Source organism: Oncorhynchus nerka, linkage group LG3 (genome assembly GCF_034236695.1).
Source record: "Oncorhynchus nerka isolate Pitt River linkage group LG3, Oner_Uvic_2.0, whole genome shotgun sequence".
NCBI lineage: Eukaryota > Metazoa > Chordata > Actinopteri > Salmoniformes > Salmonidae > Oncorhynchus > Oncorhynchus nerka.
Window position 1 is genome coordinate 21,070,857 of NC_088398.1, and position 11,219 is coordinate 21,082,075.

Here is an 11,219-nt window from a genome sequence, read left to right on the forward strand (position 1 = left end):
GCGTGGTACATGTAAGTGCTATTATGTCAAGAAATTATTATATGATGTTGGGGATGTAATTAATCATTTTTACTCATCTAAAACATTTACAAAAATAATAATGTAAATATGCAGGTAATTCCCAGAAAAAAGGAAACACTTGAGTAAATGAGGGATACAAAGTATGTTGAAAGCAGAGCGCTAAGAACCTTGGCGTGATCCTGGACAACACCCTGTCGTTCTCAACTAACATCAAGGCGGTGGCCCGTTCTTGTAGGTTCATGCTCTACAACATCCGCAGAGTACGACCCTGCCTCACACAGGAAGCAGCGCAGGTCCTAATCCAGGCACTTGTCATCTCCCGTCTGGATTACTGCAACTCGCTGTTGGCTGGGCTCCCTGCCTGTGCCATTAAACCCCTACAACTCATCCAGAACGCCGCAGCCCGTCTGGTGTTCAACCTTCCCAAGTTCTCTCACGTCACCCCGCTCCTCCGCTCTCTCCACTGGCTTCCAGTTGAAGCTCGCATCCGCTACAAGACCATGGTGCTTGCCTACGGAGCTGTGAGGGGAACGGCACCTCAGTACCTCCAGGCTCTGATCAGGCCCTACACCCAAACAAGGGCACTGCGTTCATCCACCTCTGGCCTGCTCGCCTCCCTACCACTGAGGAAGTACAGTTCCCGCGCAGCCCAGTCAAAACTGTTCGCTGCTCTGGCCCCCCAATGGTGGAACAAACTCCCTCACGACGCCAGGACAGCGGAGTCAATCACCACCTTCCGGAGACACCTGAAACCCCACCTCTTTCAGGAATACCTAGGATAGGATAAAGTAATCCTTCTCACCCCCCTTAAAAGATTTAGATGCACTATTGTAAAGTGGCTGTTCCACTGGATGTCTTAAGGTGAACGCACCAATTTGTAAGTCGCTCTGGATAAGAGCGTCTGCTAAATGACTTAAATGTAAATGTAAATGAAAGCATGTGCTTCCACACAGGTGTGGTTCCTGAGTTAATTAAGCACTTAATATCCCATCATGCTTAGGGTCATGTATAAAAATGCCCAGTTTCCCATTATTTTGGCTACCATAGCAAGAAGAGATTTCAGTGACTTTGAAAGAGGGGTCTCAAAGGAGCATAAGGGTTTTAAAGGGTGTGTGTGTGTGTGTGTGTGTGTGTCTCCGTCACCAGATCTCAACCCAATTGAACACTTATGGGAGAATCTGGAGCGGCACCTAAGACAGCGTTTTCCACCACCATCAACATAACACCAAATGATGGAACTTCTCGTGGAAGAATGGTGTCGCATCCCTCCAATAGAGTTCCAGACACTTGTAGAATCTATGCCAAGGCATAGAAGCTGTTCTGGAAGCTCGTGGTGGCCCAACACCCTATTAAGACACTTTACGTTGGTGTTTCCTTTATTTTGGCTGTACATTAACTGTACATATGCTTCACACTTTACAACTGAACAGAAACAGTAGGTGCTGTTATATATACCACAAGGAATAAATACTCAAGAGATACCACACTCTTTTTCGAGGATACATGTAAACAATAGCCACTGACAATGTTTATACCAGCATGGGGTGAGCGGTGTATTGGTTTGTCATAAACCTGCAATGACCACCACGATACCACATGAATACGACAGTGCCAAGACCCTTTGACCTCCACTGACCACATCCCCATTCCTGGGAGGTGAGGTGACATCACTCATTCAGTTCTGTTGTGCACCATCATCTAAGATTTCTTCCATCAGATTGCAGTTATAAACAAGGTCATTTGGAATGTCCTATCTCGGTCCTACCTAGAATTTCAGTAATTCTCTGACATTTAAACAGCACATAGTGTTTCAAAAAAATGCATCCAATGACCATTACTGTATGTTGTAGAAGTACTCCAAGGAACAATTCAAGTGACTGGGCATTCACAGGAACACAAACTGCGAAGAACCATGCAGTTTCCATGGAAACGTACCTCTGTAAAATGTCACCTGTTTTTTAATCATAGACATGGTACAGTGCTGTAGCTTTCAGGTACACACTTAGAAAAAAAAGGGTTCTTCGGCTGTCCCCATAGGAGAAACCTTTTTGGTTTCAGGTAGAACCCTTTTTGACTCCAGGTAGAACTCTTTTGGGTTCTATGTAGAACCCTCTGTGGAAAGGGTTCTACAAGGAACTCAAAAGGGTTCTAGCTGGAACCAAAAAGGGTTCTTTAAAGGGTTCTCCTATGGGGGCAGTGGAAGAACCCTTTTAGGTCCTAGATAGCACCTTTCTTAGTGTAGACGTTTAGAGCAGGTTAATCTGAGCACTACACTGGTCTATACATCTATTCAAGTCATAGTGGAGATTTAAATGAGATGGTATTGAATATTAAAACAAAATGGTGGAATCATACTAAGTAATCCAGTTAGTGAGAGTACAGATTATTTTAGAAGTCATGAGAATCATGTAATGGATAGTCATAATTTATATTAAATATGGGTTTTGAGATGTTCTAATAATGGCTTACAAATATATAGGACATTTCAAAAACAGTAGCTAAATACTTATATATTAATATGAAAATTCCCTGCAAATTTACAGTTAAAGATTTTTCCAGTTTGAGATTTACACGAACCAGAAATAATATTTACAAGTACTAGGTAACATTTGGGTCAATATATATATATATAAATAAAGGCACTTTTATGTGTTGTTAGACATCACATATGCTTCATACAACCCAGATCCTTTCAAGTATAAGTGAAAAGAAGTTGGCATATGATACTTTAACTCAAAATACCTCCAAAACTTTTAACAGTATACAATGATACTGAATAACTGAAAGGCTTCATAAAAATAGCTGGGTATTCGGCTTCAAACAGTGAACACATTAATAAAGTCCTAAACAAACCTTATAATGACGTTAGAATAACATGTAGAAAACCCATCCTGTGATAATAATCCAATGGGTTTATACAAATACTACCTGGTTTTAAAAGGTATAATATAACTTATTATGGTTATTACGACTGGTAGAATGATTTAGCCAAACCTTTTAATTTGAACATACTGGGTGGTCACTGGTTGTGGGGAGTGTCACTGTTCCTTGCGTTTCGTGGGTGGCGTCAGTGGGTGGTTGGCACTGTGGTGAGGGTTCCACAGCAGAGGTGCACTGAAGATGCCAATGATGCCTAGGTTGAGGATGATGCCGAGGGCCAGTGCCCCCACGGTACTCAGGAAGGAGGGTACGGCCGCCTGGGCGATGAGCCACGCCCTGCGTGAGGTCATATCTGCTAGCACCGCCTCCATCTGGAAGTGGGTACCCACCACGGCACAGATGTGGAAAAGCTGGTGACTGTGACCTGAGAGAGGAGAGAGAGAGATCAATGAGAGAGAGAGTCATTAGAAATGCTTGAATTTGATCATACTGCAGTGAGCAAGGATTTACCAGGTTTGCTCAAAGAATTGTCACTGTTCAAATATTTGCCTACAGTACCATAACGGATACAGTAGAAATTATACCGCTATGCGCCAACAATAACTGGCCACAGGCCAGAGTAGCTAAAGCTTGCTCAATAACTGATATAACCTTCCAAGTCCAGTTGCCATGGTAACCGGGCGCTGGTGTGGACGTACCAAAGTAGTCGAAGCGCCCCGGGGCCAGCCTCTCTGGGAGGTGTGAGGCAAACAGGAAACAGGTGAGGAAGGCAAAGAGGAGGTGGTAACAGTGACTGGGCAGGGCCTCACTATGACAGCAGCTGCCCCCGCAGCACAGCAGCAGCTACACACACACACACAGACACACACACATATACAAACACACATAAGATCATTGGCACAAACAGCGGCCAAGAGATTAAAAGATTTAACAGCATGTGGTCAAATCTTTATTTATTCTACACAAAATCAGCTTCTAAGTTAATGAGCCAAAAGTCCTGGTCAAAGTATTAAAGAGAGGCATTAATCGGATCTAAACTGTGACATAACAAACAGAATGCAACCCAATTACCGTACAAGCAGACTTTCTGTGAACTCTGTCTACACCTTTTCAAAATAAACTCACTCTGTAAAATAGAGGGATGTTGTCAAAGATGAATGGAAAGACAAATGCCCCTGTCCGGAGAATTTTACTCCGGTGTGGAAACTGCATCTCCAGGAATCTATGAAAAAAAAGAAGAAAAGAGTTAAGTTAATGGTTTCAACGACCAGCAGAGTGATGCAGAAATGTTACAATGGTTTCAACGACCAGGAGAGTGATGCATCATGGGTAGGATACCGTATTGGCTGCCTACCTAGAATAGCAGGACAGGCTCGTGCAGAATAGTGTGTTGCAGATGGCGATGGGCACAAAGTGTTGGTGCAGCCAGCTGTTGACCCAGCAGTCAGGCATCACATAGGAGCTATAAGTTATGGCACAACCTGAACACAAACACAAAAACACTGAAAGGTTAAAAAAACATTTGAAAAAACATACAATATCTGAAACTAAATCTACCATGCATTTCCCTACCAAACACTTAGTTATAAATTGCAACGCTCATAACATATCAATTAGGCTCTAATAACCTACTAATGAAACGTTGGCCTTGCACTTGCTGTAAATATGCTTCAAAACCAGTTTTAATCCCAATGATGTACTTTCAATAAATCAAGAGGCTTTTTTAAATAAACTTGGCTGCAGAACACCACCTACAGGAAACATTTTCAATTCTTATCCCAGAAACGTTTGGACATTTAGGGCTGGGTATGTTTTGGCAGTAAGGATAATTGTGGTAGAATAAGGATCATATTGCATGGGCCTCATATCCATTAATATGGATTTGAAAATAAACTTTGTCTCACTTTGAAAAAGTGTATGTTTGAAAGAGAGGGACAAGTCTATCACACACACACACACCCACCCATACAAGCAAACACACACCCAAGAAAAGCACACGTATTCACAAGCAGAACGCAAATACCCAAGTCTGTGAATTGGTTGAGCAAGCATGTGGAAACAGACATGAATCCATGGAAAATGTACATGTGAAGCTGTAGAGCAGTGGCATGCACACATCCATAGAAACTTTTCCCAGATGCTGGATCCGAGAGGAAAAGATAGACTGATATTTTAATCTGTTGACCTCAATCTGACAGTGCAATCTGGTGCAGCATGCTTTCTGTTTCTAAACGAAAAACAAACATTATTCCAAGGTGAAAGGATACAATAAAACAAACTCTGATTTCACTGTTTGTAAACGAGTTCGACAGCTCAACCTAGTGCTTTACTCAGTTTGTATGTACAGTTGAAGTCAGAAGTTTACATACATTTATTTTGGAGACATTAAAACACTTTTTTCAACCACTCCACAAATGTCTTGTTAACAAACTATAGTTTTGACAAGATGGTTAGGACATCTACTTTGTGCATGACACAATTCATTTTTCCAACTATTGTTGACAGACAGATTATTTCACTTATAATTCACTGTATCACAAACCCAATGCGTCAGAAGTTTACATACACTAAGTTGACTGTGCCTTTAAACAGTTGGAAAAGTCGAGAAAATGTTGTCTTAGCTTTAGAAGTTTCTGATAGGCTAATTGACATAAATTGAGTCAATTGGAGGTGTACCTGTGGATGTATTTCAAGACCTACCTTCAAACTCAGTGTCTCTTTGCTTGACATCATGGGAAAATCAAAAGAACTCACCCAAGACCTCCAAATGCCTGAAGGTATCACGTTCATCTGTACAAACAATAGTACCCAAGTATAAACACCATGGGACCACGCAGCCGTCATACCGCTCAGGAAGGAGACGCGTTCTGTCTCCTAGAGATGAACGTACTTTGGTGCGAAAAGTGCAAATCAATTCCAGAACAACAGCAAAGGACCTTGTGAAGATGCTGGAGGAAACGGGTGCAAAAGTATCGATATCCACAGTCAAACAAGTCCTATATCGACATAACCTGAAACGCCGCTCAGCAAGGAAGAAGCCACTGCTCCAAAACCGCCATAAAAAAGCCAGACTACGGTTTGCAACTGCACATGGGACAAAGATCGTACTTTTTGGAGAAATGTCCTCTGGTCTGATGAAACAAAAATAGAACTGTTTGGCCATAATGACCACCGTTATGTTTGGAGGAAAAGGGGGAGGCTTGCAAGCCAAAGAACACCATCCCAACTGTGAAGCACGGGGGTGGCAGCATCATGTTGTGGGGGTGCTTTGCTGCAGGAGGGACTGGTGCACTTCACAAAATAGATGGAATCATGATGGAAAATTACATGGATATATTGAAGCAACATCTCATTACATCAGTCAGGAAGTTAAAGCTTGGTCACAAATGGGTCTTCCAAATGGACAATAATCCCAAGCATACTTCCAAAGTTGTGGCAAAATGGCTTAAGAACATTGGAGTGGCCATCACAAAGCCCTGACCTCAATCTTATAGAACATTTTTGGGCAGAACTGAAAAAGTGTGTGTGAGCAAGGAGGCCTACAAACCTGACTCATTTACACCAGTTCTGTCAGAAGGAATGGGCCAAACTTATTTGGGAAGCTTGTATAAGGCTACCCGAAACATTTGAAACATTTGATCCAAGTTAAACAATTTAAAGGCAATGCTAGCAAATACTAATTGACTGTATGTAAACTTCTGACCCACTGGGAATGTGATGAAATAAATAAAAGCTGAAATAAATCACTCTACTATTATTTTGACATTTCACATTCTTAAAATAAAGTGGTGATCCTAACTGACCTAATACAGGGAATTTTACTAGGATTAAATGTCAGGAATTGTGAAAAACTGAGTTTAAATGTATTTGGCTAAAGTGTATGTAAACTTCCGACTTCAACTGTATATACTGTATTCCATTCTACTGTATTTTAGTCAATGCCACTCCAACATTGCTCGTCCATTTCTTTTTTAAATTTCTCAATTACATTATTTTACTTTTAGATTTGTGTGTATTGTTGTGAATTGTTAGATACCACTGCACTGTTGGAGCTAGGAACACGAGCATTTCCCCTACACCCGCAATAACATCTGCTAAATATGTGTATGTGATCAATAACATTTGATTTGATACTTGAACAAGACATGTATGAGTAGGTTTTGTGGGCCAAAAACTTTAATTAAGCCCAGACAGCAAAGAAACATGACACACACGGCGCCAAATAAAACATACAAACAATGAAGTAACCACACAAACAATGGTTACAAATGTGGGAAGTAGTATATAAAGTTCTAATTGTGCAACTGATTGCCCAAGTTCACCGAGACTTTTTAGAACTTGAAAGATGGCATGTACCCTGTGGGATTGCACCCGTTCGGAATAGGGGAAGCAGTAGCCTACTGTGAGAGTTGGCAGTCTTGGTACTGGAGGAAATGTAACCAGAAAGAAATAACTAAAGGTAAAGGAAGCACTAATAGTCGAACTGTGAAGTGCAGACAGTCAGACTTCATGCAGCGGGCCTTACCCAGGCTGTAGAGGCTGAGGGCGCCGTAGTCGAAGAAGTAGCAGATGTGGCGTGCCTCGGGGGACATGGTGCTGAAGGTGTGGGCACAGCTGGAGGTGAAGGGGTACACGCAGATTAGCAGCATGTACACCAGCAGCGGCCAGGTGTAGCTCTCCGACAGGAAGTTCAGTGTGGAGCACAGGACACTGAAGCGCCACAGGAAGTACCTGGGATATGAGACGTGTCGCAACACCATCAGTTCCATTTCAAATGAAATGGGGGAGTGATCGGAAGACTTGATATGAAGACAGGAAGACAATCTGATACGTATGTTTTCCAGTCAAAACCAGCCCTAATTGTTACAGAATACCTCCCGCCATCTATGGATCTGATCTCCTTGTCTTCATTCAGAGTGTTTGCATTGGTGTACATACCATGTGGGCAGGAAGTGGGTCCAGATGTTGACGGTCTCATTGGTCATCTGGAAGCTGCTAAGGATGCAGTCCAGGGCGGAGCTTTGGGGGTGACGGTATCCCGAGATGATGCCATCCTCCCGGAACACCTGAAGGCAAAACACTGTGATACACAGTACACAGGCTACTATAGAGATGATGTAACAAACAACTGGAGGACATCAAGACCTGTCCTCCTAGTCTGGTACATCTGGGCCTGTATTTCAAAAAGTGTCTTAGAGCAGGAATGCTGATCAACACTTACATTGGCATTTTAGTATTTTAGCAGACACTCTTATCCAGTGTGGCTTACAGTTGCATTCATCTTAAGATAGCTAGGTGGGAGAACCACATATCTCAGTCATAGTAAGTACTTTTTTTAGTAGCTATCAGCAAAGTCAGTGCTAGTAGAGGGGAAAAAGTAAAGTGCGAGTGTTAGTCTACCTTTAGATTTTGTGGCATAGAGAAAGTTAAGATATCAGATAGGGGAGGAGATATTAATAATACTCTGAGTAAAAGAGAATGTTTTGGGATTTTCACCCTCCAGACATTATTTCCTAAAGGACTTAATGATGAAATGCCTATGTATGTTATGTTGTGAATTTGAACATGGATTATGTGCCTATTTAAGATTACTCTGATGTTTTTCGTACGAAGTTCCCAATGACTAATGAAAACTTGCTATGTCCTCGTGGTCCTTGTGGTTTTACAGACGTGTTTAATACGTCTTATTTATACACTTTTGTAATATTTATGAAATGCATATTGTTATATTTGGTAGCACTTATTTGTTTTTCCTGCGCCTCCAACCCCCTTCAATGTGTGGAACGGATGTGGGTGGGACTAAGTCTACATAAGGGTGCACTTTTTATTTTTTACTCACAAAAGCTCTGACGAAGGACGTGAGGCCGATTCGTAAGCTTATTAAAGATTGGTGATACTATCAAGAGGAGCAGTGTGCGGTTTCCTTTTTCCTTCATCTTGTTCAATTGTTGCCATGCACCTGCAAATAAGATCGCTCAGATGTGCGAGTGCCTTTTGAATTTTGAGTGTTAGTTCACGAAAGGCAATCTTTATTAAATGTTTTATTTACAAAAAATGTGTGTGTGTGTGGGATTATGTGGGATTATTTAAGATACTCTTTGAAGAGGTAGGGTTTCAGATGTTTTCGTAAAATGGTTCCAGTAGAAAGAAGAGCTTTGACTGGGCTGAACGGCATCTGCCCTCATGTAGGGGTGGGAGGGCCAAGGGACCAGAGTTGGCAGAACCGAGTCCTCGGGTTGGGGTGTAGGTTGCAGGTTTTGCAGGTTTTTTATGGCACAAGCTGGGAGTCCAACCAACAGCGAGTTGCAGTAGTCCAGACGGGAGATTGATTAGGACCTGCACCGCTTTCTGTGTGAGATAGGGTCATACTCTACTAACGCTGTAGAGCATGAACCTGCAGGAGCAAGGCACTGCTTTGATGTTTGCAGAGAACAACAGGGTGTTGTCCAGGGTCACGTCAAGGTTCTTTGCACTCTGGGAGGGGGACACCGTGGAGTTGTCAATCGTGATAGAGTGGTCTTGGAGCGGGGGCAGGCATTCCCCTGGAGGAAGAGGAGCTCTGTCTTGTCGAGGATGAGCTTGAGGTGGGCCGACATCCAAGCTGAGATATCTGCCAAGTGATTTGGTGTATAGAGAGAAGACAAGAGAGGGACTAGAACCGAGCCCTGGGTTGCCAGGTAGGAGGCAATTCAAGAGAGTGCAGAGCCTGAGACGCATAGGCCTGAGAGGGTGGAGAGGAGGATTGGATGGTTCACAGTGTCGAAGGCAATGGATAGATCTAGGAGGATGCGAATAGAGGAGAGAAAGTCAGCTTTGGCAGTGCATAGAGAAGTCTTGGTTGAGTGACCCGTTGAGTGACCCGTCTTGAAGCTTGGCAGGTTAGGATAAAGAAGATGGTTCTGACAGAGATAGCGAAAGAGTTGGTCAGAGACAGCACGCTCAAGTGTTTTGGAAAGAATAGAAAGAAGGGATACAGGTCTGTAGTTCTTGGCATCAGAGGGTTTGAGTGTTGGTTTCTTGAGAAGGGGAGCGACTCAGGCCATTTTGAAGTCAGAGGGGACACAGCCAGTGGTCAGGGATGAGATGATGAGGGAAGTAAGGAATGGGAGGTCTCCAGAGATGGTCTGGGGAAGGGAGGAGGGGATGGGGTTGAACGGGCAGGTTGTCGGGCGTCACTTCATAATTTAATAGGCAAAACTGATCCTTTATCAGCACTGCTACTCTGAGACACTTTGTGAATACGGACCCGGGTGAAGATGGAGCAAGGACTGGGTTGAACATAAGTTCAAACATCCCTCTGGGAACTATGTGACACAATCCTGATCTCGACACCATATGCTATATTTAGGAAAACATGAACATTTAGTCAGTGAAACCTCTGAAGGTTTGTGAAATGGTTGTGAAAGGTTTCTCTTTCAGTCTGGCCACTCTTACCTTGGGGACTTGGTGGATGTCAAAGAGCTGGGGAGTTTGATGCTAACCATGTCTGTGGGCAGTCTGATGGCCCCCCTCCCTCTCTGGCAGGCCTCCCTGAGCCTAGCCCTACATCCCTGGCAGAGGACACACCAGACTGGGCAGTCAAATGCTGGGGCCTGTGCCCCCTCTCCAGGCCCTGGTTCCCATTGCATACAGCGGTCCCAGCCCCAGCCCTGGGCCCAGCCCCCACCACCGTTGTCCACCCCACCCCCCCACCACAAAGGAAACACTGCAGAGAGAGAAAGGGAAGAAAATGTCTGTTAGATATAATTCTCTAGAAATTACACTGACATACACTCAGATATATTGTGTGAGGACCATTACATACCCATCAGAACAAAACATGTGTTTACATGTCACACATGATATTCTGTATGTGAATCGGTTGGGGAATAGTCCACTCTGTTTCCACTTGATTTCAAGTTACAAACCAATACAAAAATATTCAATAGAATTTTCATTTGGTTCCATCAAAATGAGTATTTCTTCTTTTGTCGTAAAGTCCTTGTTGACTGGACTCTTCCATTGTGTCAACCTTCTCTAGACGTCCCCAGACATGGACTCAGATTCAGACAGTGGTTAGCATTGTCACATTATTATTATTGTTTTTAATTCAACCTTTATTTAACTAGGAAAGTCAGTTAAGAACAAATTCCCCAGCAAAACCCAGAAGTCGTCCTATGGGATTCCCAATCACGGCCAGATGTGATGCAGCCTGGATTCAAGCCAGGTACTGCAGTGACGCCTCTTGCACTGAGATGCAGTGTCTTATGGTGGGCTGTTAGCTAACAAAACTAGCATGACAATACCATGTTCCTGCTATGTAGTACTGAACAGAGGGC

The 11,219-nt window shown here is 43.2% G+C and overlaps 1 protein-coding gene across 1 annotated transcript; it reads right to left on the reverse strand.

Moving 5' to 3' along the window:
- Positions 1-828: 828 nt before the first annotated feature.
- On the reverse strand, positions 829-10,574 carry LOC115104254 (membrane progestin receptor delta-like). Its single transcript, XM_029625592.2, is given in 8 exon segments — positions 829-3,325; positions 3,600-3,744; positions 4,027-4,123; positions 4,256-4,382; positions 7,427-7,632; positions 7,840-7,967; positions 10,336-10,364; positions 10,367-10,574. Coding segments are annotated over 8 exon segments (1,161 nt in total). The 5' UTR covers positions 10,530-10,574; the 3' UTR covers positions 829-3,059.
- Between the last annotated feature and the right edge of the window lie 645 nt (positions 10,575-11,219).